This window comes from Nipponia nippon, unplaced genomic scaffold (genome assembly GCF_047370975.1).
Source record: "Nipponia nippon isolate SJK-2023a ecotype South Korea unplaced genomic scaffold, ASM4737097v1 scaffold_6, whole genome shotgun sequence".
In the NCBI taxonomy this organism is placed as follows: domain Eukaryota; kingdom Metazoa; phylum Chordata; class Aves; order Pelecaniformes; family Threskiornithidae; genus Nipponia; species Nipponia nippon.
The window spans coordinates 35,075,499-35,101,867 of NW_028262380.1; the positions used below are offsets into that span (position 1 = coordinate 35,075,499).

At 40.6% G+C, this 26,369-nt stretch overlaps 1 protein-coding gene across 6 annotated transcripts in view; it reads left to right on the top strand.

Moving 5' to 3' along the window:
- Nucleotides 1–110: 110 nt before the first annotated feature.
- FAT1 (FAT atypical cadherin 1) overlaps nt 111–26,369 on the top strand; it is a 115,200-nt gene continuing 88,941 nt past the window's right edge. For 3 of the 6 annotated variants that reach the window (XM_087736450.1, XM_087736454.1, XM_087736455.1), the window contains exons 1-2: nt 2,380–2,486; nt 8,795–12,083. In XM_087736450.1, coding sequence (XP_087592576.1) covers nt 8,816–12,083 — 3,268 coding nt within the window. In that variant the 5' untranslated portion in view covers nt 2,380–2,486; nt 8,795–8,815. The other 3 variants (XM_087736451.1, XM_087736453.1, XM_087736452.1) reach the window with 3 other exon arrangements.

A 26,369-nucleotide genomic window follows, 5' to 3' on the forward strand; every position in this document is an offset into this window, starting at 1 on the left:
GTGCGAAAGAAGACAGAGGGAAGGGAGGGAGGGAGAGGGAGGGAGGGAGGCGGGGGAAGGAAGGAGGGAGGGAGGGAATCAGCGATCCGGCGCAGCTTCCCCACTCTCACTCTCTCCGCTGCTGCAACTCCTCAACTCTGCTCGTTCTTTGCCTGGACATGTCTTAAAAAGTTGGATCTGTCCCTCCCTTTCGTCTTCTTTTTTTTTTTTTCTTATTTTCTTTTTTTTTTTCCTTCTCCCCCCCTTCCCGTCTATTTTTCCATCCCACCCTCGTTCAAGTTTAAAGCAGCGGATGGGTCGGAGCCGACATGCCGCGCTGTGGCGATGGGGACGGGCGCCGCGCTTGCTGCGCGCCGGGGCCGCGCTGAGCGCCGGGACCGCGGCCGAGTTCACGCTGTAGAGGTGTGTGGGCACCGGGGCATTGCTCGCTTCTTCTCAAAAGGACAAAAAAGAAAGGGGGGGAGGAAGCGTGCGGAGATGAACTGAGCTGGAGCGGACTTTGGGAGAAGAGCGCCGAGTCCAGCTGGTCTGGTGAGTTCTCTGTTTAATGAGTTTATTATCAGCAGGGTGCTTAGGCAGATGATTCCCCTGAGAGTTTTGGTGCTCTAGTTTGCTGCCTTATTGAAAATACTCAGGTTGCCGCTTCAACCCGTGCTTTATAACTGTGTAGTGTATGTATGTTTCTGTATATATCGATATCTATATACATGCACAGCGACTTTATCCACAGCTATACGTACCTGGGGCTGAGGGCACCCCCCGCCACACCGCCACCTTCACGGAGAGAGCGGCACGCAGGTTTCCCGACCCATCCCCCCGCAGCCGGAGCGGGGCTCGGCGCCGCGGGCTGCCGGCTCGGCTCTGCCCGGCTCCGCGCTGCTCGGCCGAGCCCGGCCGGTCTGGCCGCCGGCGCCATGCCCGGCCGCCCGTGCGCTGTGGCGCGGCGCCCCCTGCCCGCCCGCCGCGGAACTGCGCCCCCGCCGCCGCGGGGCGGCCGGGGCCGGGGGCTGCCGGGGCGGCCCCGGGAGCGGGCGCGGGCGCTGCAGGGGCGGCGCACGGCGGAGCCCCGTGGCTGCGGGCCGGTGAGGCGGCAGTCGGCGCTTTCTGAAGGGGTCGGTTCCTTCTGATCCGCAGCCCCGGGCGCGCGAGGCTGTGGTTACGGCAGGGCCCCCTGCGCAGCTGGCTTTATTTATTTATGTGGCTAATAAAAGACATGGCGGGGCTAATGCGCGGTAAATGCGCCCCCGCCGGCTTCTCCCGCCCGCAGCCCGGCTTCGCCGTGAGCCCGCTGGGTCGGGATTCCCCAGGCAAACGTTTGATCGTTATTAAGCGTGATCACTTATTAATGAGCGGGGAATACTCCGAGGACTATTTCAGAGTATTAATCTTTAACGTTGGGCTGGCTGGCAGACATCCCCTCACCGTGACTCCTGCAGGGCGCTTCCCCGCCTGAGGTAGCCCGTTCCCTCTCACCGGCCCGGAGGGTCGCCGCCGCGCTCCCCGGGCCGTCCCCGGCCGCGCACGCGCTCCCCCCGCTGCTGCTTCTCCCGGCGCCGGGGCACGGCGCTACTCCTTAAAACGGTGGCGGGGAGCCGGATAGCCGTCAGTCGGTTTCGGCTTCTGCTGGGGGAGCTCCCTCCGCACGGCCGTGAAGCGGCGGCTCGCCCAGCCCATCCCAGCCAAGGGCCCGAGGCCGGGAGGAGTGAGGCCAAGCCCGCCGGCGCGGCCCGGGGGCGGCAGCTCAGCCGCCGGCCCCCCCCCCCCTCCCGCTCGCCGCACGGGGGAAGAGGGAGCGGTCGCCCAGGCGCTGCGGTCGCCGCAGGGCGCTCCTCGCTGCCACCGGCGCGAGTGGGGACCGCGGGGCTCGTCCCGGGTACCCGCTGCTCCTCGGACGGCAGAGCCCCGGCAGCGAGGACCGCTTGTTCCCGTGGGGTCTGACGCTCTCCCTCGCCATCCCCGTAAGGCATTCCCCGGCTGCAGCTTTCTGAAGTTTCTGAGTAGCCTCTCCGAGGGAGGACTTCGCCACACCCGAAGCCGCCCACGTCCCCCGATCGGCAGCCCCCTCCCTGCCGCCCGGGCCGGGCTGGAGCGGGGCGAGCGCGGCGGAGCTTGGTGGGTCCCCTCGCCCCGGCGCCGCTGGCGTCCCCGTGAGCTCCTGGCCACTGGGAGGAACAGCTCGTGCTGTGGTTTCGTCCTTCCCCGGCGGGGCCGGGCGCTGGGTGGGGAGGCGGGCCGGGGTGCGGAGGCTGCCGCCGCCGCTGCTCCTGCCGCGCCCGCGGAGCACCGCAGAAACGAGTTCCGGAGGGGCGGCCGTCTAGCGCCGCGGAGGAATACGGCGGCGGGGGGCGCTGGGGAACGCAGGGGGCGGAGGGGCACCAGCGAGGCGCGGCGACGGCCGGGGAAGAAAGGGGGAGCGGCGCGGCGGGCACCATGCGGGGCTGGCCCCGGCCCGCGCCCCTGCCCCGCCGGCAGTGAGCCGCGGAGAGGTGAGGCGCGGCGGAGCCGGGCCGGGCGAGTTGGGAGAAGTTTTGGTGGCGGGGGAGGGCGGGCAGCGGCGGCGCGGGGAGGGGGCGGCCGGGCGGCGAGGCACCCCTCGGGAAGTTGCGGCGCTGAGGCGAGGCCGCCCGGAGGTGCTGGGCGAGCGGGGGCCCGCGGGAAGGGGCTGCGAAGCGGCGCCGGCCCCCTCCCCCCATCCCCCGCCCGCCCGCGGCGCCGGGCCGGGGTGGCCGCCGGGCGGCGCGGGCCCTGGCGCCCCGCTGCCCTCCCCGCGGCTGGCGGCGGCCGGCGGGGCTGGAGCCGCGGCCGCGCTCCCCTGAGAGGCGGCGGGGGTTTAGCCGGCAGGTTGCTCCTAAGTTGGGTCGAGGAAAAGGGGTGGCGCCGGTATTTCCCCCTGGAGGCAAGGTGTCTTCGGATGAGTCCGATGGGCCATTGCAAACTTAATTCCCTGGTAAGCCGGCAGGGGCGATTGGTGGCGAGTAAGTACCTCGGGGTGACTTTTTTCCTTTGTTTGCACTTTAACACCGCGACCCTCGTTGCGTTACTCGCCGGATTTCTCCGAAGGATAAAGCGCAGGGTCCGCGAGGACGCGGCGTTCAGCAGTGGCTCTCTCGGAGACCCCGGCTGCACGCATCGGGCGGCTTCTCCTGCTTTTTCTTCCTCTTTACGGCAGTTTAAACAGAACAAAGCTTTGCTTGAAAGGTGTGCTTTTTAAGCTCTTGGCGTCAGTAAGTGACGGTGTGACTTACCGTCGATTATATCCCCCCGTTGTAAACTTTTTTTGGAAACCTATTAATAAACTAAGAAGTGCTGCCTTCTAACAGCAGGTTTTCCTGCGGTTTAAACTACTTGCATGCAAGTTGTTCCTAGGCAGTTGCATGGGAAATATTACCCGTATTCTTTCACCACCTCTTCTGTCTCTCTGCAAAAGAAAGGAATGCTGTGTAGTAGATGTGTATTTCCTATTTACCTGTCTGACCATGTGGAAATATTCAGCTATTTAGTGAGTTAAATACCTTCCTTTAACGCTGTGAACTATTTGATTTTAAAGTTTTTGTTTTGTTCTCTGTGAAATGCTAAAATCTCACTTTTAGGAGACTGGAAGGTAAGCTTTAGTAGTCGTCCCAGTAGTAGGATAGTCTCCTGCATTTTATAACTTAGCATACAAAAGAACTTTATACGGCTAAGTTATCAGTGCAAGTAAGCAAACTTGATATCCCTTTATACCCCCAAATACTTACATCTTTTAATTTTTTTAAGTTTAAAACTGAGTTCAAGCTCAGTAAAACTATTTTTGTCATCACAAACTTCAAGGTGCCATGTTAAATTTCGATCAAACTCTTTCATTCACAGAGATTGGAGGTCTGCTTTTCCTTGAACAGCTGGTGAGTTCAGTATTAGATACACTAGTAAGTAACTGCCATACAGGTAAATAGTCAAAATTCTCTGTGAAATTTTGTTTCCCTGTGGATTCAGAGTCTTTGCGTGCTGTTTGAATACAGCTGCTGCGTTTTCCTTTTAACAGCAAAGATCTCGAAATCAGAGTATCTCATGAGATTAACTCATAATGTGGAAAATACAAGCATAAAACTTATTGGAGTTTAGTCACAAGTTAAAACTGTTACATTAATCTCTGCAACAATGTACATTTTTTGAATAATTTACCAGCTTTGCTAAAGTAACATTACCGTAAGCTTTCATCCTCTGTTTAATTTTCTGGATACCAAAACAGCTGGACACCTTCCCTCCCAGAAAAGCAAAAGACACTGAAGTTTTTTGTTTGGAAACTTAAGCATGTTGAAACAGCTAGACCTTATTTTTCTTTCCAATCAGGCTACATAACTAATTGCTTTTAAACAGTTGAAAGAGTAGATGTAACTACAGTTAGTACAGCCCACAAAGCCACATGGTCTTTCATAGGCTTCTACAATAGGAACACTCTCATGCCAGTTTAGTTACTGCAGTAATAACTTTTCACGGTGCGTTTGTGTCAAATGGCATCAGTTGCATATGCTGATCAAAACTGACCTTTAAAGTAAATAGGTGATGTTTTGATTGATAGAAACATTTTAGTGTTAATAGCTTAACATTACAAATCAAAGAAGCTGGTGCATGTGGTGGTGGTGGGGGAACCCCACTACATTTGTTAAAAGTTAGTGAAAGATTTCCATAGACAAGCATTGTAGAAACAGCACTAAAGAACCTCTTTTAGTCATCAGAATGCTCTCTGATGTTTCCCTAGAGCGGTGTAATGGGCCATGCTCACAGTGTCTCATTCTGCTAATGTAAACGATGTAGCTTAGTCTTACAGTAGGTCCTTCTGGACTGAACTGGCAGATCTTGCATGTAGAAAAGGGATAGCAATGGGACTGAGACTCACCGTGACTTGGGCTATGTGGCCTGATTTAGGTTCTTTTTCTACCTGAGACTTCTATTTGATTGGTGAGGGAGTAAATCTCTCCATTTATACTCCCCATTGATACACTATGTAGAAGATAAGTTTGTTTGTTTGTTTTGTTGGCTTGCTTGGCATTGAGATTGCCATTTACTAAATTCTGTATTTTATGCTTAAAACTTTCAAATCTCGGACTATAAACTTTGAAGTCTAGGTACTGTAAACATACTGTTAAGAGAAACAGTCGTTTATATGACTGCTGTCTTATCCAAATCATCTTCATTTGTAAGTTATCAATTCGATGTCTGCTAGCGCCCAAATTTTGCTTGTTCTTATACCTTTAATATGAAAATAGTTCATATTTCTAAGTTGTGTTATTATTTTTTTCCCATACACAAAATGTGTTAATGGTGTTGATGTGTTAATAATTTTGTTAACATTGTAACTAAGTAGTAAAACTGTCTTATGTGTCCCAGCGCTGAATATGCATATCAATAAAAATGACCTGGGTATGCATATAAATAAAAATTGGAAATTATCATTTGGATAAATAGGAGATCAAAGTTTGTTTGGAAGTAGCTTTTCAGAATAAATACAGTGTGCACTTCTTATAAACCTAGGGCTATGATGTTTTGTTAAGCAAACGGTTGCCTTATGTGTTGAAAATGGATGCAGAAAATCTTAAACTGGTCATATTCCAAAGATAATAAAAAATTTTAGGAGTTCAAAGTGTAGCCTTTGGCAAAAATGTTTCTGAAATTCAGTCATTCTGGCTTACTGTAATAAGCCATCTGAGTTTATATCTAACACATTATCACCTTATCATAACACATTCATACTTTTGCTTAGTAGTTAACTGTCTTTACAACTGGCATTGTTTAATACTTTAGATATTTATCAAGATTATATTATGTTGATTTTTGGATAATCCTGGATCAACATTTTTTAGTTTCCAGTAGCTCTGTAAATTATGACAAGATGGAAAAAGTGTCATGTAACAGAAATGACTGACTTGTTTTTATTTAACATGGTTAACTGTTCACTTGAGAGATGCTCTTAAACTCTTGATTGTGACTCAGCAAACCTTAGAAGTTGCTTGGATTCTCTTACTGGTAGTTGCATCATCGTGTGTAATAGGCTGCCTGTTGCCAGTTCTGAGCGGACTCCACTTGAAGTTATTAGAGAAAAGCAGCAAAAAGTGCTTAAGGTGTTATGGCACAGAAAAATATTTATGGTAATAGTAAAATACACATGAGTTTGACTTCAAGTTTTAATGAGGACTTTGAATATCTTAATGCAGTCTAATGCATCATAGCGTGTTCCACCTTGTGTCTGATGTGCCTGAGATGTGAGGAGCAAATGATAAAAGATACAGACAGATACAATGTATTACATAATAAATACACCACTTCAGACAGCTTGTTGCCAACAGAAGTATAGCCAGTGAGTTACAGGATGCCATAGCATCAGAGGTCAAGCTGGATTTTAGACTTCAGCATAAATTAAAAAAAAAATATATCCCAGTGTAACTGAGGAAGAAAAGAGGGGAAGATCTGATCAGATCAGCATAAGATCTGATCATTAAGTAGTTTTTGGTAATAGACGGCTTCCAAAATTCCAGCAAGGTAGAGTATAAGAACCTATTTCTGTTGATTACTTAAAAATGATGTAATAACTTCTTAACATTTCTTCTAGGACAGTCTAGTGGCATCTTAAATTGCTCAGAGTTTTGGAAGTAGTGATATCAGTTATTTATTGCAGGGTTTGGGTTGTGGTTTTGTTTGGGTTTGGTTTTTTTTGTTGGTTTGTTTTGTTTGTTTTGATTTGGTTTTTTTATGAAAATGTTCATTTGCTTGGCAGTATGTTAGGGGGATGAAACCCTGGAGACCCAAGTGTGTGTTTATTCCCAGGACAAATCATAGCCTGGGAAGAAGAGTAGATAGGGGAGGAATAATATTGTTAACCTATTGAAATGGTGGCTGTCCCAACTTCACACTCATTTGCCCTCCCAACGTTTCCTTCATCTAGCTTTAAGACCTTGTAAGTAGTGGTTTCAGCTAGTGACTTACTTTTAAAAGCTCATTCACTTTTTATTGTTTGCTCATTCACTTTTTATTGTTTGCTATGGTTATAGCTTTAATCATGTAACTTGATTACTGGATTAGACAGAAACACTTTTTTTTTTTTCTTCCAAAAGGGTACTAGCTAAGTTTTTGTTACTCCTCTCTAATGTTTCCTATAGCTTGTGTGGATCTGAGTCTTAAATTCTTCTCTTCTCAAAATCATTGACTTACTGATGGCTGTGACTGACTTAGCTTCCTCTGAGGTTTTAGAGTGAACTGTTGACACAAGTAGATTAATTTGCTCTAATGCTTTCTGGTGGGCAGGGGCAGTCCATGGAATTTCAGCCCAGGCAATCTTTCATGTATCTACCTGAGCAGGTAGGAATTAGGGGAGAGAGAAATAACTGTTGGAGAAAATGTGAGTGGAGGAAGGAGACAAGGTAATGTCATACCTTTCGAGCTGAGACGAACAGAACTAGTGTGATGATAGGAACTGAGGAGAGGCTGACAGCCAAAGATAGAGTGGGGACAAACTAGGGCTAAAATGTGGGAGAGAAGGTCCGGAAGAATGAAATCAGAGTGCAGTTAGGAATTAGTATGAGTTGTATAACAGACTGACCAGGGAAGAAGATGCTAAAGGAGAGGTAAGGGAAAAATACTTAGAATAAATAGGGAAAGGTGAAAGGAAAGAATGTGTACTACTTAATCGAAGTAATCAAGTCAAAGCTCAATTGCTTTCTACTTGCTGAAAAGAAATTTTTCTCTCAAGATTTTGTTGAAAGCTTGGGCTTGTTGAGAAAGTGTTCTGAAACTTTGATTTGTTATTCTGTGAGACTTCAGGGAGTAAAGACTGTTGCTATAAACCCCAATGCGGAGGGTGGTCCCAAAAGTCTTGTTCCTGAGGTTTCTGCCTTTCCTCCTACTGCAGTCTTGCCTGGACTTAGGCATTGATACACTGACTTCTTCAAAATGGAAAGCCAGTGAGGGTGTGTCTCCATGTCTGTCTTGCTGTTCCAGACTCTTTCCCTGTCATTTCTGGAGTGTGTTTGAGAAACATGTCTTAATAGTTCCTCTAGTTATTTTGATAGATTCTTGTTCTCATAGCCCTTGATAATGATTTGTTTCAGATCCGTTCTGAGAGGGGAATAAAGGAATGTGTCTCATTCTTTCTTGGTTTTACAACTTAGTGTTGCTTGATAAAAATGTTTTTTTATGATATGCACTGCTATCCACTACTCTCCAGCTCTGAGTACCCTTATAAGAGGATACAATACATACAGAACTATTCTCTGTTTATAATTTTTACAATTCTTGGAACAGGTGATTATAGGATACTTTGAAGAATTAATGGTAATTTCAAGCCAATTCTTGTAGTTCCATATCATCGGACATCAGCCATTTTTCAATCTAAGGGAAATGAGGGAGAAGAATTTTCTACAGAAGACAATGTCACGTATGAAGTAGAGGACTGGACTGAATGTTGACTACTCCAGATTAGTTCAGATCTAGTTTGCTTGCTTATAGCAGACAGCACTGGCGTATTTCTTTTAACATGTTGCTTCATGGAGTTGTTAATTTGAAGTTAACTCTGTGTGTTCCCCTTGTCATGGTAGTCATTCCTAGACTTTTGGTCTTGCAGACTCTTGGCATTTTTTAGGAGTTTTGGTTTATCTGCTTTTCTGTTGCTGCAAATCATGTTGAAACTTTCTGCAAAAAAGGATACAACCTAGATGTGTAACTTCTGGTGTTCTTTCAAGTGTGAATTCTAATCTAAACATCAAGGTTATTTGAATAATATTTGAACAGTCCTAAGTCTTAACACATCTCTCTCTTGTTTCAGGGTTTCTTTGTAATTGCTGCCATGGGAAGATACTTGACTATGATGTTGCTGCTGATGCTGCTAGTGCAGCATTTTGGAAACTGTGAAGGAAATCCAAGGCCACATCATGCTCCACCAATGCAATTCACACAAGGACAATATAATGCCACTGTGTATGAGAATTCTGCAGCCAAGACTTATGTTGGGCATCCAGTGAAAATGGGCATTTACATTGCAAATCCATTATGGGACCTAAGATACAAGATTATTTCTGGTGACAATGAGAACTTATTCAAAGCTGAAGAATATGTTCTTGGAAACTTTTGCTTTTTGAGAATAAGGACCAAGGGAGGAAACACAGCTATCCTTAACAGAGAAGTAAAAGACCATTATATGCTGACTGTTAAAGCAGTTGAAAAAAATACAAATGCTGAAACGCGCACGAAGGTCAGGATACAGGTACTGGATACAAATGACTTGCGACCTTTGTTTTCTCCAACATCTTACAGTGTTTCTTTGCCTGAAAACACAGCAATAAGGACCAGCATCGCAAGAGTCAGTGCAACAGATGCAGATATAGGAACAAATGGAGAGTTCTACTATAGCTTTAAAGAACGAACGGATGTGTTTGCTATACATCCAACTAGTGGAGTGGTAGTTCTAACTGGTAGACTTGACTACTCAGATACTAAGCGTTATGAGATGGAAATTCTTGCAGTGGACCGTGGGCTGAAGCTGTATGGTAGCAGTGGCATAAGTAGTATGGCAAAACTAACTGTTCACGTAGAGCAAGCAAATGAATATGCCCCTGTTATTACAGCTGTTACATTGACTCCATCAGAATTGGACAAAGATCCAACTTATGCAATTGTAACTGTAGAGGACAATGATCAGGGTTCAAATGGGGAAATAGCATCATTAAATATTGTTGCAGGCGATCCACTTCAACAGTTCAAAACAGTGAGGTCTGTTCCAGGAGGTAAAGAATACAGAATAAAAGCCATCAGTCACATCGATTGGGAGAGCCACCCTTTTGGATACAACCTTACCCTTCAAGCTAAAGATAAAGGAAATCCCCCCCAGTTTTCCTCTGTAAAAGTTGTTCATGTGACATCACCACAATTTAAGTCTGGTCCTGTCAGATTCGAAAAAGAGATATATAGAGCTGAAATAAGTGAATTTGCCCCTCCAAACACACCTGTGATAATGGTGAAAGCTCTGCCTAGTTACCCACATTTGAAATATGTATTTAAAAATACACCCAGCAAAGTAAAATTCAATTTAAACACTCACACTGGTCTTATTACCACTTTAGAATCCATAAAAGCCCAATATGCATCCCATTTTGAACTTGAAGTTGTGACAAGTGATAGAAGAGCTTCTGCAAAAGTATTAATTAAGGTACTAGGCATGAACAGCAGTCCTCCTGAATTTACTCAGACATCCTATAAAGCCTCCTTCGATGAGAATGTGCCAGTAGGTACGAGTGTCATGAGAGTAAGTGCAAAAGACCCTGATGAAGGAGAGAACGGCTATGTGACCTATAGCATTGCAAACCTAAATCCTTTGCCATTTGTGATTAACCATTTCAGTGGGATTATTAGTACCTCGGAAGACTTGGATTATGAATTGATGCCAAGGGTTTACAATTTAAGGATTCGAGCTTCTGATTGGGGTATACCATATCGTCGAGAAGTTGAAGTTCCTGTTACTATTATTTTAAATAATCTCAATGACAATATACCTCTGTTTGAGAAAATAAATTGTGAGGGAACAATCCCCAGGGATCTTGGTGTTGGAGAACAAATAACAACTGTATCTGCTATTGATGCTGATGAGCTCCAGTTGGTGAGATACCAAATTGAATCTGGAAATGAACTGGATTTATTTAGCCTAAATCCAAATTCTGGAGTACTTTCACTCAAACAGTCACTAATAGATGGCCTAGGTGCTAAAATGTCTTTTCACAGTTTGAAAATTACAGCTACAGATGGAGAAAACTTTGCAAAACCATTGTATATCAACATAACTGTAGCTACTAGTCGCAAACCAGTCAACTTGCAATGTGAAGAAACTGGTGTGGCCAAAATGCTTGCAGAGAAACTCTTACAAGCAAATAAATTGCACAGTCGTGGAGAAGTTGAGGATGTTTTCTTTGACACTCACTCTGTGAATCTGCATGCACCTCAATTTAGAAGTACTCTCCCCAGTAGTATTGAGATAAGAGAAGACCAACCTGTGGGCTCCAGCATAATACTTATGAATGCTACTGATCTTGATACTGGCTTCAATGGAAAACTAGTGTATGTTATCTCTGGAGGTAATGAAGACAGTAGTTTCATTGTTGATATGGAAAGAGGAATGCTGAAAATTTTATCTCCCCTTGACCGAGAAGTAAAAGATAAATATACTTTAAATATTACTGTCTATGATCTTGGAATACCACAAAAGTCTGCCTGGCACCTTTTAGATATAAAAATTTTGGATGCTAATGACAACCCACCAGAGTTCCTGCAAGACAGCTATTTTGTTGAAGTGAGTGAAGACAAAGAGCCAAACAGTGAAATAATTCAAATTGAAGCTACTGATAAAGATTTAGGGGCTAATGGAGAAGTGAAATACTCTCTTCTTACAGATACAGACAAGTTTACCATTAATGCTGTGACAGGAATTGTGAAAGTTGTAGGGGTTCTGGATCGTGAAGAACAGCACGTCTATTTCTTGAAAATAGAGGCTAGGGACCAGCCTACTGAAGAACCTCAATTATTTTCAACAGTTATTTTGAAAGTGTCTGTAGAAGATGTTAATGACAATCCTCCTAAGTTTATTCCTTCAAATTATCATGTGAAAATTCGAGAAGATCTTCCCGAAGGAACTATTATTACATGGCTAGAAGCCTATGATCCTGATTTAGGCCAGTCAAGTCAAGTACGATACAGTCTTTTGGACGGTGGAGAGGGCACTTTTGATGTTGACAAACTAAGTGGAGCAGTACGTGTTGTACAAAGACTGGATTATGAAAAGAAACAACTTTATAACTTGACTGTGCGGGCCAAGGACAAAGGAAAACCCATTTCATTGTCCTCTACGTGTTACGTTGAGGTTGAGATAGTTGATGTGAATGAAAACTTGCACCCTCCACGGTTCTCTGTATTTGCAGATAAAGGCTTTATAAAAGAAGATGCCCCTGTTGGCTCCTCAGTAATGACAGTATCTGCTTATGATGAAGATGCAGGACGAGATGGGGAGATTAGATATTCTATCAGAGATGGATCTGGTGTAGGAGTTTTTCGAATAGATGAAGAAAAAGGTAAGGTGGCTTTCTGTTAGTTTATATTCTAAATAAAATCATATGCCAGCAAAGACATAAGAGAAGCTATAGTGTCACAGTTGATACAGATGTTCTTGTTAGGACAAAAAAATGTCACCAATAATATATATATATATAGTTCTATCTACCACTTCAGTGAAATTATATGTATACATTTGATAAGTAATTTTCCTCTGTTGTCCTCATTTCTAACCAGCCTACCTAAAGCCATTCTTAGATCTTAAAATCTCTGCTGCCTGGCAAAAATAAGAATACTATTGATACAAAATGAAGGTCTGCTTCATGTGAACACTGTTGTGTTGTGGACAGTGGGGCTGTGAAGCTAAGGCAACAAACTGTTCTCTGCAGGGATTTTCATGCTCTTTGATCTTAAGTGACATCTCTGTTGGTTCATTTACTGGAGGTATGCATGGGTGTGATGTTGCCATACGTGCTGGTTTTGGTAGTTATCTTTAGAGTTGTTATAGGTGCCCATCTTTAAGTTGGTAAGCAGTGCCTTCTTCATGGAAAGGGTTCTGTCAAAGAAAGCATAGATGCAAACTATAAAAAAAACCCTCGTATAAATGAAGCAGACTGAACTGTTGACTTATTTCATTAATTTTGCATAAATTGACGAGCATCTGTGTGAATTATTCTAGTGTCATGTATTCAGAAGAAACATAATTATGGTTTCAGTAAAATTCTAGTGCTGACTTCCAACATTTTGGTTGGACATCTGTGTAGCTACCCATTCGTTTATGTCTCTGATCAAGGTAGAGCATTGATACTGTGCTACTATCTAAGCACCTTAAAATAAATTGAGGAGAAATCTTGTGCAAAATTTGGCTACGAGTTATACGTAGGCAAATTATGACATATATGAATGATGTCTTACAGAAAAAAAACTTGTAACTGAGAATAAAAAATGGCAATCATATCTGATTCATCCAGTAGCCATTCTGTGTGCTCTATATGCTTCCCACAATTGTAAATGTGGGTAACACAGACTCACAAAGTTGCTTTACTCTTCAAGATTTAGGTGAACAAACTGTTACTGGCAATATTTTTTCTTCTGTAAAAGTCAGTTAATAAATTATGTAGTTTGTGGGTAAACAACCAGCTCCAGAGCTTGAAATGTAGCATTGCTTCTCTTAGCTTTGCTTTTAACAAAGCACGTAGTTAAGATTATGGAACAAATTTTCTAAAAACGGAGAATCGCATACTTTCCAAGACTTAGTAGTTTCACGTTTAGGTTTTTGGTATATGTGTAGACTATTCATTTGTGTATCATTATGCCTTTCTTCTGACGTAAGTTTACTGTGTGTTATAGTATTTTAGAATAAGTGTCTAGCTGTCCTACAGAATGAGTCTGAGTTTGCCAATTTATTGTCCAAGTGATAGATAATGGTAATGAGAATGAAAGAGTGAAGAAATATTTTTATTTTGACAAATGTACATGATGTACATGTGTACCTATTTATGTGTATGTGGATAGGTACGTGTATTTTCGTGACACTACTACTGGGGCAGAATTAGTTGTCTGCATGTGTTGCCTCTTGACTCTTTGGCATGAGGCTAGTTTGCTTTACTGAAGAATTGATGTGAGTTTAAGTAAGTTCCTTTTAATCTGCCAGATTTACAAAGTTGGCAGAACTTGGGGCAAAACCAGCTTCTATTTAATAATCTTATTCAGGACAATGGCTCTGTATTTTCAAGGTGGGGAAGAGGCATTGTCTATATTCATATCTGGTATCTAGTGTTTGCAGTTCTTCAGGAATTAGAGGGATTGGGTGGGGGTGAAGAAGAGTTACTTGTTTTTAGTCTTAGTGAACAAATTCCCCTTAAGACACTGATGTGGGGAAGAATGTGTGTATTTGTGTTTGGTGGGTGAGTTTTTCCTTCAAATGTTGATATAAAGGAACTGAGGAAAGAACACGGACTGTCTACAAGCTTGACAATGTAGCTTAAATTTTGTGTTGACTTTTTTTTTTTGCTAAGTAGCCATCAGAATTGTTACAGAAGGCACTCTTTATACTGCACTGTCTGAATATTTGTCATGTTTTTCAAAACGGACTGGCCTTGATACAGGGAGCACACCGATAATTAGCCAAGAAAGCACATTAAAGAATGTGTTAAAGAGATCTGGCAAGCAACTTGGTAACTTTTTCAGCTTGCTAAAGGGCTCCTGACTTTACCCTTGAGCTACATGTCTCTTCCTGCTGTCTTTGAAAGCATCATACTACACTTTCAGTTCAAAGATAGATAAACTGGATTTAGGAAGTTATTTGGAGTCAACACTTAACTATTTGGTGGCTAAAAGGGATCATTTTGTGCCTTGCTTCTTAGGAATCAAGGATAGGAATCAAGGACAGCAATCACATTTTCAGAAAGACTAGATGGTTGATGATGATAGAAGGATCAAATAGCTAGTTCCATGCATGGAACTTTTGCTGGCTTTCAGGCTATCTTTTCCATGTTGATTTTTTTTTTTAATTTTACATTTCAAAAGATAGGAAATTGTATTGGTGTTTGATAATTGTACCTGTAATTCTGGAATTTTCCCAAGAGAATTTAATACAACTTTGCCACTAAATTTTGAGTACTTTTTTCTAAGACTTACCTTTATTTTAGGTCAGCTGGTTTTCATAGGTTCTGTTTTCTGCAGTCCTGTCCAAACCCTTAGACGTAAATCTCTTAACAGGGAGCCCTAATGCACCCATACACCCAAACTCTGGAGTTGCTTTGGTTACTTTGTTGCCTAATCGCTCTGAAGACACAGAAAAAAGTACATTAGGGGAGAATTTGGTATTGAGTCATTTTTTAGCTTTCATGGAAGTATTCTTTAGCCTGAAAAGGCAATAATGGTCAGGAAAGGAGGAGAACAAGATGATCGAAATCTATAAAATTGCAATAGTTTCTGTACCACCTTCCTCATATCACTTTTTTTTTTTTTTTTTTTGCAATGCAAGAAATAGGTCACACACAGTTAACAGGTAACCAACCTAAAAGGAAGTATTTTTCACATGAAGTGTAATAAAGTCATGAAACTCATTTCCCCAGGAAGTTATAGAGATTGAAAGTATGACTAAAGAAAATAAATGGTACTAATGAGATTATTTTGAGGTTCGGCCTCATGCTATCTCCAGCTCATAAATTGTTAACTGCAAGCCAAGTGGGTAAGGGAAGGAGGTCAGAGATCATCACTCAATATATAATGATTCAGAAGTATAACAGTGCATTGTGACTGTTACTGTACAGAGATAAAATTACATAATAAATGGAGACTCTGGGTGTATTATAACAGTATGACAGGAAAAATGTTAAAACAAGATTTCTGTGCAGTGAATTTATACAACAAAACAATTTGTTTATCCTTTAGGTATGTGTGTTCAGAAGTTGGAATTTAAGATAGCTTTTTATGTGTGAGCTAGACTGAAGTCTGGAAATTGAGATGATCAGCTGGTTATATAAATTGTCTACTAAAGCAGTTGTAAAGTATTTTCCCGAAGAATTTGATAAGGAGTTAAGCAGATTGGGATGTTTTAATAATAGAATGCATTGTGTTGATACAGATCCCAGTGTGCCACAAAAAAACACATGCACCATCTAAATCCCATTAGCACTGAGCAATAAAAGTGAGATAAATCATGTCAATACCATGCTGCTACTGCCATTTAGAAAAGCTCTAAGGAATGATAGAAGCAATTGCTGGAGGAGAACCTAAAGCAGGAGCTATATGGAACCAAAGCAATACTGAAACCTCTTTATTCCTTGTCCCAGTTCCCATCCCAGCAGGCAAGCAGGAAAAAGGAGAATGTCTTCCTGTTTACTTTTTGGTCATCAAATATAAGAATAGAGCATTTCCATTAAGTATTTACGCTCCTCAAAGGTGAAATGAAAGATGGAAGCTGTAGTATGTTTTTAAAAACTATATTAGAAAGAACTCCCAGTACTTCTTCCAGTTGTATAGGTGAACAAGACCATTTAGTGTCACCCACTGAGCTGGATGTGACACTGTCATGGGACCACCAGAACATGGTGAGCAAGTTTCCACACTGATTTTCAGTTGTGAAAATGAGAACTGTTACTAGTTTTGCTCAGTATCTGGCCTTCTCCAAAGATTTTTTTGCCAAGCAGGCTGCTGCTTTCCTTGAGGTATCAGAGCTTCTAGCTTATCACCAAGAGCTGGTTTTTATCTTGTTTCAAGGTGGTTGTCTTTTGGTTTTGTTTTTTTTTCTAGTGCTCAAAATTTAGATAGCTGAGAGAGCCAGCAGACTTTGGGAATGTAGATGCCCTGGGTCATTTAGCCTAAGAAAGATCTCATTGCAATGTTTACAGAAGATGGGAGCCCATCCTGGAAGCTGATGTTCAGAAACGAAGGAAGTTTCAAGAGTCATGAATTCTCTGGTGTCCAGTTGTGTCTAGCCAGTTGTGTACTAGAGCGGTTGGATTTGCAACCCTTGTACACCCAGATGCAGAGTGTTATATGTTTAGGCATTGGAACAGGCTGCCCAGGGAAGTGGTTGAGTCTCCATCCCTAGAGGTATTTAAAAGATGGGTAGACGTGGTGCTTAAGGACGTGGTTTAGTGGTGGACTTGGCAGTGCTAGGTTAACGGTTGGACTCGATGATCTTAAGGGTCTTTTCCAACCTTAACGATTCTATGATTCTATGATATATAGACCCTATGCAGTAAGGTTTGCCCTGATGACACTTTGTTTGAACTATTTTAATAAACTATGATGAATTTTACAAACACATTGTTATAGGAAACTTCCCAGCTAGTTCAACTTGCAAGGTTACCAGCAGGCATTTTCTAAACTTCTACAATTGAGGGTATTTCCCAACCTAGTTCCAGAATGGTGTTGAAGGTGACGTAGCAGTCTGAACTTCATGCATGATAATCTTATTACTTGTGTTTAATGCAGCAATATAGTTATTTGTTACCAGGAATCTTACTGTTCTTTCAGTAACCTGAGTTTAAGTTATTGGGCCATCAGTGTTACAGAATAACAGCAACTCTGTTCTAACAATAACAACAAAGTTTAAGGTGATTAAACTAATTTGCTGACTTAAAATGACGTAAGTATGACTGTGTTTTATTAGAACAAAGGTCTGTCTAGCCTGATACGCTGTCTCCAGTAGTGTGTCTGCCGTGTTGTTCTTCTTCCTTAACATGATACTCCTTTCTAATACTTTCCCAGTCTCTGGTTATTTTGTATTTGGGGAGTTTTTGAGTCAGATGTAGTTTGTAACCTTTAGTGGATTTATCTTTCTTGTGTAGCCTTCTCTTGGAACCATGTAATTTTCAAGTGTAACCTTGCTACCATGATAAGGAAAGATGATTTGTTTTGGTAAAGAATGTTAGAGGAGCAAGTAAAAAAAATGTTAATGGGAGCACGTGGAAGAAAATTAATTTTAATGCCCTATCTCTTTGTGCGTAAAATACCATCAATAAAGCTTAATGGCTATGAGACACTATTTTTAATATAACCAGAACTATTTCCAGCTGGGAAGACAGTAATTCATTATGGAAAATGAATAGGATTTTAGCTACATAAAGCAAAGTACTGAATTATACTCTTAAAAGGTACAGAGCATTGCTAACACGTAATAAGCATGTTGACATTTCTTTGCAGTGTTCTTGTAATTGCATTAATTAAAATGCAGTATATGATTTACATTATACGTAAGAGGTAGGTTCAGGTTCTGTTTCTTCAGTGGTCTTTGGCTTTTGAGCTTTTCGAATCATTCCACCACTCACTATTGTTGAGTTTTAATATGAAGACAGGCATTAACAAAGATTAAATACCATGATCATCAATGGAGCAGAACACTTAAGTACCTATTGGATAGCCATTAAACCAGCAGCGTTGTGTGGAACAGAAGCCAACTGGCCTGCATGTATCCTAACAGCTCTCCTACCTTTAGGCAGGGTGGCTGCACCCAAATTGTCTGTTGGGAATGCTGTCTGCTGCATTTTGACTCCTAACTGTGCCCTAGAGCTCTTTGGAAGAGTGGTAGCTGGCACAGGCCAAAAGCAGTTTAGCAATGGAGGGAATAGAGTTCCAATGCCTGGGAACATTTTCTGTCTGTTTGTTGTACTGATACAGCCATAAACCACTTGAAGGCGGGGGAGGCATTTTTAATCAAAACTGAGACTAGTATGATTTGGTTTTAAGTTAAGCAGCCTTACAAATATGAGACTTTCTTCACACTCTTTCAGTGAATGCTTCATGTTGAAGTTGCACCTTCCATATACTTTAGTTTGTTACCCCTTTTGTATAAGTCATGAATATAAACACCAGGATATAGAATAACTTAGTTTCCCTCAGTTTAAATTTAAAAAAAAAAACCAAACAACACCCGCAAGAAACCAAAAAGTTCCTAATAATTTACATTTTTCTACTATACAAATTGCAAACATGCTGCTGTCAAAGCCATATGGTGACTGTGTGCTGTGTTTATTCTGAGTCCTTGCAGATCTGTCAGATAGGTTGTAGGTCACTGAAAACTGTTAACAGAATAAATGTTAATCAAATCTTTTTGTAAGAAAGCTGTTAAACATTAAATTAAAAATCATAAACGATTAGGTGATGTTGGTAGTCAGGAAAGAATATTCCTGGTGGGTTTGATGTGATAGGCTATGAGGAGGAGATGCTCTAAGATTTAGTCAAAGTTTGTTTACAGAAGTTGTGACAATGACATTTTCTGCTTAGCTTCTGTCCACAAATACAGTGTCGTTGGCACATAGGTTTTGACATTAAAATTACTAATGTGAGTATTAGTATCCAGTTAGAAATGAGGAGTAAATGGGAAGAAAACCCTCTCCTATGAGGGTCTTCTCATAGTGTTTTCTTCTTGCAAAGCGCAGTAGTTCTTCCCACTGTTTTTGAAGAAAGAGCTGGGTTAGGAGATGCTCTATTTCTGTAGAACACTAAGTGGTTGCAGCTTTTTGCACAAGAAATTTTTACCCTATCTAGTTTGGGCACAGAGCGAAGCTCAGAGCACAAACTAATCTCCCAGGTATTTAATTAGCTTTTCAGACAAGTTTTTTTTCACCCTGCACTGAATTCTGTACTGCCACATTACATTGTACTGAATTTAATGATTTGCCCATATAGCTATAGCAGCTAACTTTCTTCAGTGACTGAGGTATAAATGTGCTAGAGTAAGAATTTCTAAGGTTTTTCTGATGTGGTTTGTAAAAAAGAAAAAAAAAGAAAGAAAAAAAAAAAAGAAAAAAACCCACCAAACAAAAAAACACACACAAAAAAACCCACCACACCAAAAAACCCCATATGCCCTAACAAAAAAAAACCAACCAAACCAAAACTCCCCCTTGTAGTACAATTATTAGGTTCTATAAACTCTAACTTAGAGTTAAGTTCTTAAGCCTGTGAATGTTAATTTGGAAGGTTAATCTTTTAAATGAGGGGCTGCATCAGCACTTCAGTTAGCAGTTAAGAGAGCTAAAACCTGATTCTAATATGTATGCTGGAGATTTGAATGAAATTCTAGTCAGCAGAGAGGAATTTTTTTCTTAATCAAAGGACTTATGCAGATTATTCTTGGATTCTAGAATTGGCTGGTCAGTTGCCACACTGACATTCCAGGTCAAAACCTGGAATTCGAGCACAAACTGTTAAACTCATTATTTCTTTGGAAAATAATACAAGGGCAAACATCATCTATTTGTTTGAATAGTGTATAATTAAAGCTCTTAAAGGAATTCAAGTAACACTTTCTGAGTTTGAGAGGCATTTTTTTTTGTTTGTGTCAGGTGAAAAGTGTATGCAAGGTTTGTTTGGTTTTGTTTTTTTTTTTTAGAAATGTTGGGAACATATCTGTTCAAGAAATATTAGTTTATCTTTGCTAAATAATAACAAAAAATACAGCTATTCTTATTCTGGAAACAGGAAGTTGTTTAGGTCAGAGATGCAGAAACAGTCATTCCCTTAGCCTTCTCAATGAGGAGAGTTCAGTAAAAATAATACAGTACTTTTTTTTTTTAAAGGGGGGGGGGGCAAGTGAAGATTAATTTGGTAGTTAACTGCTATGGAAAGATATTTTAATGCTGATATATGTTCAGTGTTTTTTGTAGTGGCATATTTTGTGCTGTGCATGGGCATTCCCCTCCCTTTGGTATTGAACTGAGAAAGACGAGCAGCATGAGAACAATTTGAATTGATGTGACTGGGAGACAAGATCTACCCATTTCAACTCTCACACCACCAGTCTTGTGAATCCTTTGCAGAAGAGTCCTTATCAAACTTCTCCAGAGCCCACCAGAAGAAAGGTTTTATAGTGACAGTAAATAAGTAAGCCACTTACAGTACCATGCCCACCCAAACACAATAATCTGTTTTTTAAAGCATTTATCCCATGTTTTGATGACTTCCCTACCAGAATTTTCAGTGATAGTCAAGCATGCAATACATGGAACAGAGCTGAAATGCTAGCTTAGGCCGTAAGATGGGAGAGACAATTGTATCTGTGTGGGACACTTAAATTGAGGAGGCATATTTATGGATGTTGATTACAAATATTTTAAAAACTTGTTGTGTAGACTATTTTTAAAATGGGGTATTATCTTATTTTCTGCTTTCTAGTTAATGGTACCCAATGGGTTTGAGTGTGTTCAGTATGATGTTGAAAGTAAGAGTGAAGTTGACGCAGGGGAAGATCTGTGTGGTTTCACTCTTTTTACTGCATTTTTCTTCAGTGGCATTAAGCCAAACTCAGACCATTGTGCAGGAAAAAAAAATTAGTTATGTTAAAAAAAAAATAACTGTGCCTAAACTGAGTAATAATTTGAGTTTAAAAAACATTTGCTTAAAATTTCATGCAACTAAAATATATTTTCCACCAATTTGTTATGGTTTTAAAAATGAGGCATTTGGCACATAGATTCTTTTTTTGTGAGACAGTACAAATAGCTGTAACAGCAGCTTACTAAGAATAACTGTTGCATCTTTAGATCCCCTCTAGTATTAGGAGAAATTTCAAAACTTTTTTAAAGGAAGTATGGATCCAGTTCAGCACAATTTGTGTCTGTTTAAAGAAATAAAGTTAAGAGCCAGAGACCTGCTATCAGTTAGACTTAGGACAAGTCCTAAATTTACTGCTATTGAAAAAAAAAAAACCAAAAAACCACAATCCAGAAAGCTTTTTTTCTAGGAGATAACTAACTTTTGCAGGTGTGTTATTTTGCTTTATTGCTGGCACTGATAGCCTGGCTGCCTGACACCTGAATGTGCATATAAGTACTCAAGTTCAGAAGAGGTTACCTGGTTAACCTGTCAGGGATCATCTGGTCTTGACTACAGTTTGCAGCTTTGCACTACTGTACTCAGGGTGTGATTATGTTCAGGCTAAGGTGTGGAACTGATGGTGCTGCTGGGTTAACCTGTGGGATGATGCTGTTGCATTCATGTTTCTTTTCAGGTGCATCAAATGTGCTAGAGGTAAGCCTGGCATTTAGAGCTAATGTTGAGTTTCAGTTGGCAGAGGTTAAGGAGGCCTGGGTTTAGACCAAGGTCCTGAGCAGCCCAGAGCTAGCTGATTACCTTTCTTTCTTAGGCTAGAAGGAAACTATATAATTTGCATTTGTGATGGTGGTAACTCACAAAGTGCTATTAGGTTGTTAATGTAGCTTTTAGAATGTGTCTTTGGAAGAAGCTGAATTGGTTTTAGACAAACATATTCATCTTGTATTTTGCTGTTGGCAAGGGGATCTTCCAAAGTAGTTTGAGAGTTTTCTTAGGTATCCTGCTGAGTAAAACATCACCTTAGCTGCCAAATAGAGATCCCATACAAAAGCTGAGGCTCCCCTCCTCTCTTGCAGGGATGCTGAAAGTAAAGGATTGTTTGGTTGTGAAAGGTGTTGATTGGGTTACAACTTGGTCTGATGAAAACAGAGCTGCCTGGGGGCTGTCTCTCTGTAGGAGATGAACTGAGGCTGAGCCACATGCGGTCCCAAAGATTACCTTATAAACAGCAATCAATTCAGGCAGCAGAGTACATATTAAGGGCCTATTAACTTGCTTAGGCCTCTCTTTGACTTGAAAAGTACTTGTGAGCAGAGGAATAATAAAAGGGAGGGGTTGCCAAAAGCTATGGAAGGTGCATCTTGCCATATCATTGTTGGTACATCTGTTGAGTTGGGGATTTATTTCCTACTAAGCATCTGCTTAGCTTTTGAAGTACATATTAAGGTCAAAGGAAGGGAGCTTGAAATGATTACATAATGTTTATTCTTTTCTTTGAAGATTTTAAACTTTAATCATACAGCATTTGGACATACTTAACAAAGGACAAACCTACATGAATATTTGGCAAACTTCCACAACCTATAACATGCAGTAGTTGCAGCTTTAGAACTTGGATTTAAAAATACTTTGGGCCTTGCTGAAACTACAGTTTGCAGGTCCATTTTGTAATCTGTGTATCAGTCTTATTGCATCTGTGACTTGATTGCACTGGTCATCTGAACGTGACCAAAAATAAATTTTCAATTCATCAGTCTCCGTGTGGCTCAACAAAAGAAAATCCCTAGCATTCCAGTGCCATCAAAGAGGAATTTTGGGGAAAACAGAAGTGTCCAAAGAATCTAGCAACAGGACTGCAACAGATAATTTCCTTATTCAGAAATGAGATTTCCCCAAACTCCTTGTGTTCTATCCACACTGCTAATAGCTGGTTCTATTTCATTTTATATTATTTGTGAACAAGGATAAATCAATATGTTCATGGTTCTTATAAAGAGTTGCGTAATTTTGATAGGCATTAGTGTTAAAGAGCGAACTGCTGAGCTAGTGGATATAAATTGTCTTGACCTACCAGTAGTGGTGATCGTTAATAGTTCTTTCAGTTCAGAGTTCTGCGTCTGTGCAGACTTGTCAGTGTGGCGTCACTGATACCAGAACTGAGTATCTGCCTATATGACAGGGAAGGTTACACACAGAAAATTCAGTAGTTACATTGTTTCATTGCCCAATCTACTTCTTAGAATAACCCTCACTAAAGTGGATTGCTTCCAAAATCCACATGTTTCTTAAATCAATCATTTTGGGTGCTTATACAAAAGGCCATTTTTATTTTGCTGATGCAAAAAGCCTGAAACTTCCTCTATACACTAAAAGATGAAAATTCCTGAGTTTTGGTTTTGAAGTTGCTGATCATGTGCTTATTCATATTTTGTACAGGACTTAAGGATTAAAAGATTATTATATTAAAAATTTCAAAATGTAAGAAGTATAGTTACAGAATAGCCTTCTGATTTTAGTGTTACTGGTATATGTATGTGAGCATTACAGAACTGCTCCAGTCATGTGGGTAAAGAAATGAAGATGATGGTAACATAATGTGCTAAAAATGAATACAGAATGCATTAATAATGTGCTAAAAATGAATACAGACTTCTCCTTGTATGTGTTACCTGTAGTTCCAGTTGTATTTATGCACAGAGGGAGTTTGGTAGTTCAGCTTGAAAGATTTACAGTACAAAGAAGCTTATGATGGAATGTAGGAATGGAATTATGTATGTGATCTTCAATGCTAGTACCTTGTCCTCTCCATTTCTCAAAAGCTGTGAGGGTGACAGGCATAGCTCTTCCATGGGGAATGCATCTCCATTCTACAGATTTTTTTTATTTTTTTTTTTAATTCCTCCTCCCCCAACACCCCCCCCACACACACACACAAAGTTTGCCTGTAGATTCACCATGACAGGGTATATCCTGTCTCTATGAAAATTAGAGATTGCTGTCTAATGATAAGGGTTTAATCTGCAATGAATCAGACATGTGGAAACTTCTGTCTGTGGAATTTTCTGTTTGATCTGAGAGGAATGCCCTTGCTGTGCCCTTCCTGTAATGAAAGCAAGGTAGAGTGAATCAAAGTGATTCTAGATAAGATTGGAATGTGTGCATTGGTTATGCCTCTATTATATTTGGTGTTGCAATTCTGGTCATGTGTATTATTTTACTATCCAAGAGATTAACAGCATAGTTCATCTTTTTAAAAGATACCTCTTGCTTTCTGTTTTAGTTAAAAGTGCTGGGTTTTTATTGATTAAATTCCTAAGTTAATTACTTATGTTTGGACATGGGAAGTCTTGCTCACACAAACAGATATTGTCAGCAAAATATTAAATGTGCTATGGTAATACAACAGGTTTTTTTTTACTGTAAATAATTTTACACTATTCACTAAATCTTCTGTCTTAAAGATTTTTTTGGTGTACCATTGTGAGGAATGGCTAACAGTTTCCCTCCCTGTCTTTATTCCACAAACAGTTAATGATTAACAAATGTCCAGCTGCCTGTGCAAGGAATGTTAATTACTTTGGGGAGGGAGGGAAAGATGACTATGCCTTTGCATAAGAAGTCTAGTATCATAGCTCACTCTGAAGGTAGTTTGAATATTACAGTATCAATTTTAGCAGATTAATCAGAAATGGAAAAATGAAAAAATGACCTATGCCTCTCTTTGATGTCTGGTTATTCGTATGTGCTTCCATATCTGTGCTACTAGCTAGTACAGTAATATTTTGAGTTGCCTGGGTTTGTCCAGACCATTTTAAAGTAAAAAGTGTGTAAGAAGAGATGATAACTTGTTAAGAAGTGGATTACTTTGTGTATGGATATAGAGAGAACATGGCTCCAAAAAAAAAAAAAAAAAAAAAAAAGTGATAAAATAAGAATCTAAGCAGTTCATAGTCCCCACTATTTCACACCATTCCTAATCAGCTTTCTGAATGGGGACTTGTGTAAGTACAGAAGCCCAAAGATTAAGAACTGTGCTTGTAAATATTTAAAAAAAAAAAAAAATCTTAGAACTTGCACTTTTCAATTAGCTTTTTGCTTGCTTAAAAATGTTGATGCTGCATGGTGAAATTTTGTAGTGAAATTTTGGACTGACTTGAATCCTTCCAGATACAGATAGGGTAGGGGAGAGGAGTGTGAGAAGGTTCTGTTAGCAAAAGATGAGTTGTCAAGTTGTCATTGACTCAAGTGACACGTCAGTTTTGATGTGCATTGTTTAGCAAGAAGTTAAGAGGGTGATGATTACAGTGAGAACAAGATTACTGCATATTACGTGGATTAAATTTGGAATGACTATTGATCCAACATGTGATGATAGAAGGAAATGGAGTAAGAAATATATGCCATGCTATGTCTGTAATTCCAGGGGTGATCAAAAAATCCTTTGGAAATTGAGTTGTTCAGTCTAGTAAAACACAAGAACGACCAGCATTTGAGAACATATTGTTGAGAACAGTCATGCAGAGATATGGAGATTTGAGAAGGTTGCATTCTGTGAATTTCTTAAACAAGGAAAAAATCTTCAGTGTTTCAGGAGCAAAATGCATTTTGTGCCTAGATGGTCTACTAGTTACCTACAATATTGTAGTGTTCTTTCATTTACACTGACTGTACTAGTGTACACAGAGTTGATCTACTTTTAACATGGCTCTATGACAATTAAACTTCTCGTTTGATGGAGAGTTATTCACATCATTCATTCTCTTTGGTATTGTTACTAAAGGTGCAGTTATCTTCAGAAAAAATGTTTCTGTGGGGAATAATTAAGCGGTTTCCAACAGAAATTCTAACAGAGAAACTGTGGTCTGTTTATCCAAATGCTTGCAGGTTCCACTATTAAGCAATAAATATAGAGTGAATTAAATTGTTAGAGGTTTTTTTTTAAAACTGTTAACTTGCATTAATTTCTCCTACTTTTAGTGTTTTTTTTTTTTCTTCCATAAAATGTTGATTAAAAATGTACAGGCAGTAATCCATTATTTATGTGAAGAAGACTGAACCCATCTCCCAACAAGCATCCAGGGCACTTACAAATAAATATGCTTGACATCTAACAAGTCATTTCTAGTTTTCTAGTTGCAACTCTCCTTTTTAGATGTTAAGTATTGATTCTTCAGTATGCATGTAAGAATTTGCTTATAAACAGAGGATTTCTCATTTATTTGATAGAGTAATCTTAACCAAAGAGAATGAAGAAAATTTTTTTAACTCCAAAGCAAAGTTCTTTGCCTTCATGACTCTCCTGTCCTGAGGTTTTTACTCAGAAACAAACAAGTTCAGAAACATTTCTTTGTATGGCCTTTTGTTTGTTTTGATTCATATGCAAAGCCAACTAATAAAAAAATTAGTATAACAAGTACTGATCAGTGTGGAATCCCCTCTGGATACATGAGTAGAAATAAAGTGTGAATAAATAAATGGATGCTTTGTAGGTTAATAAATCTGACTTTGTCATAACA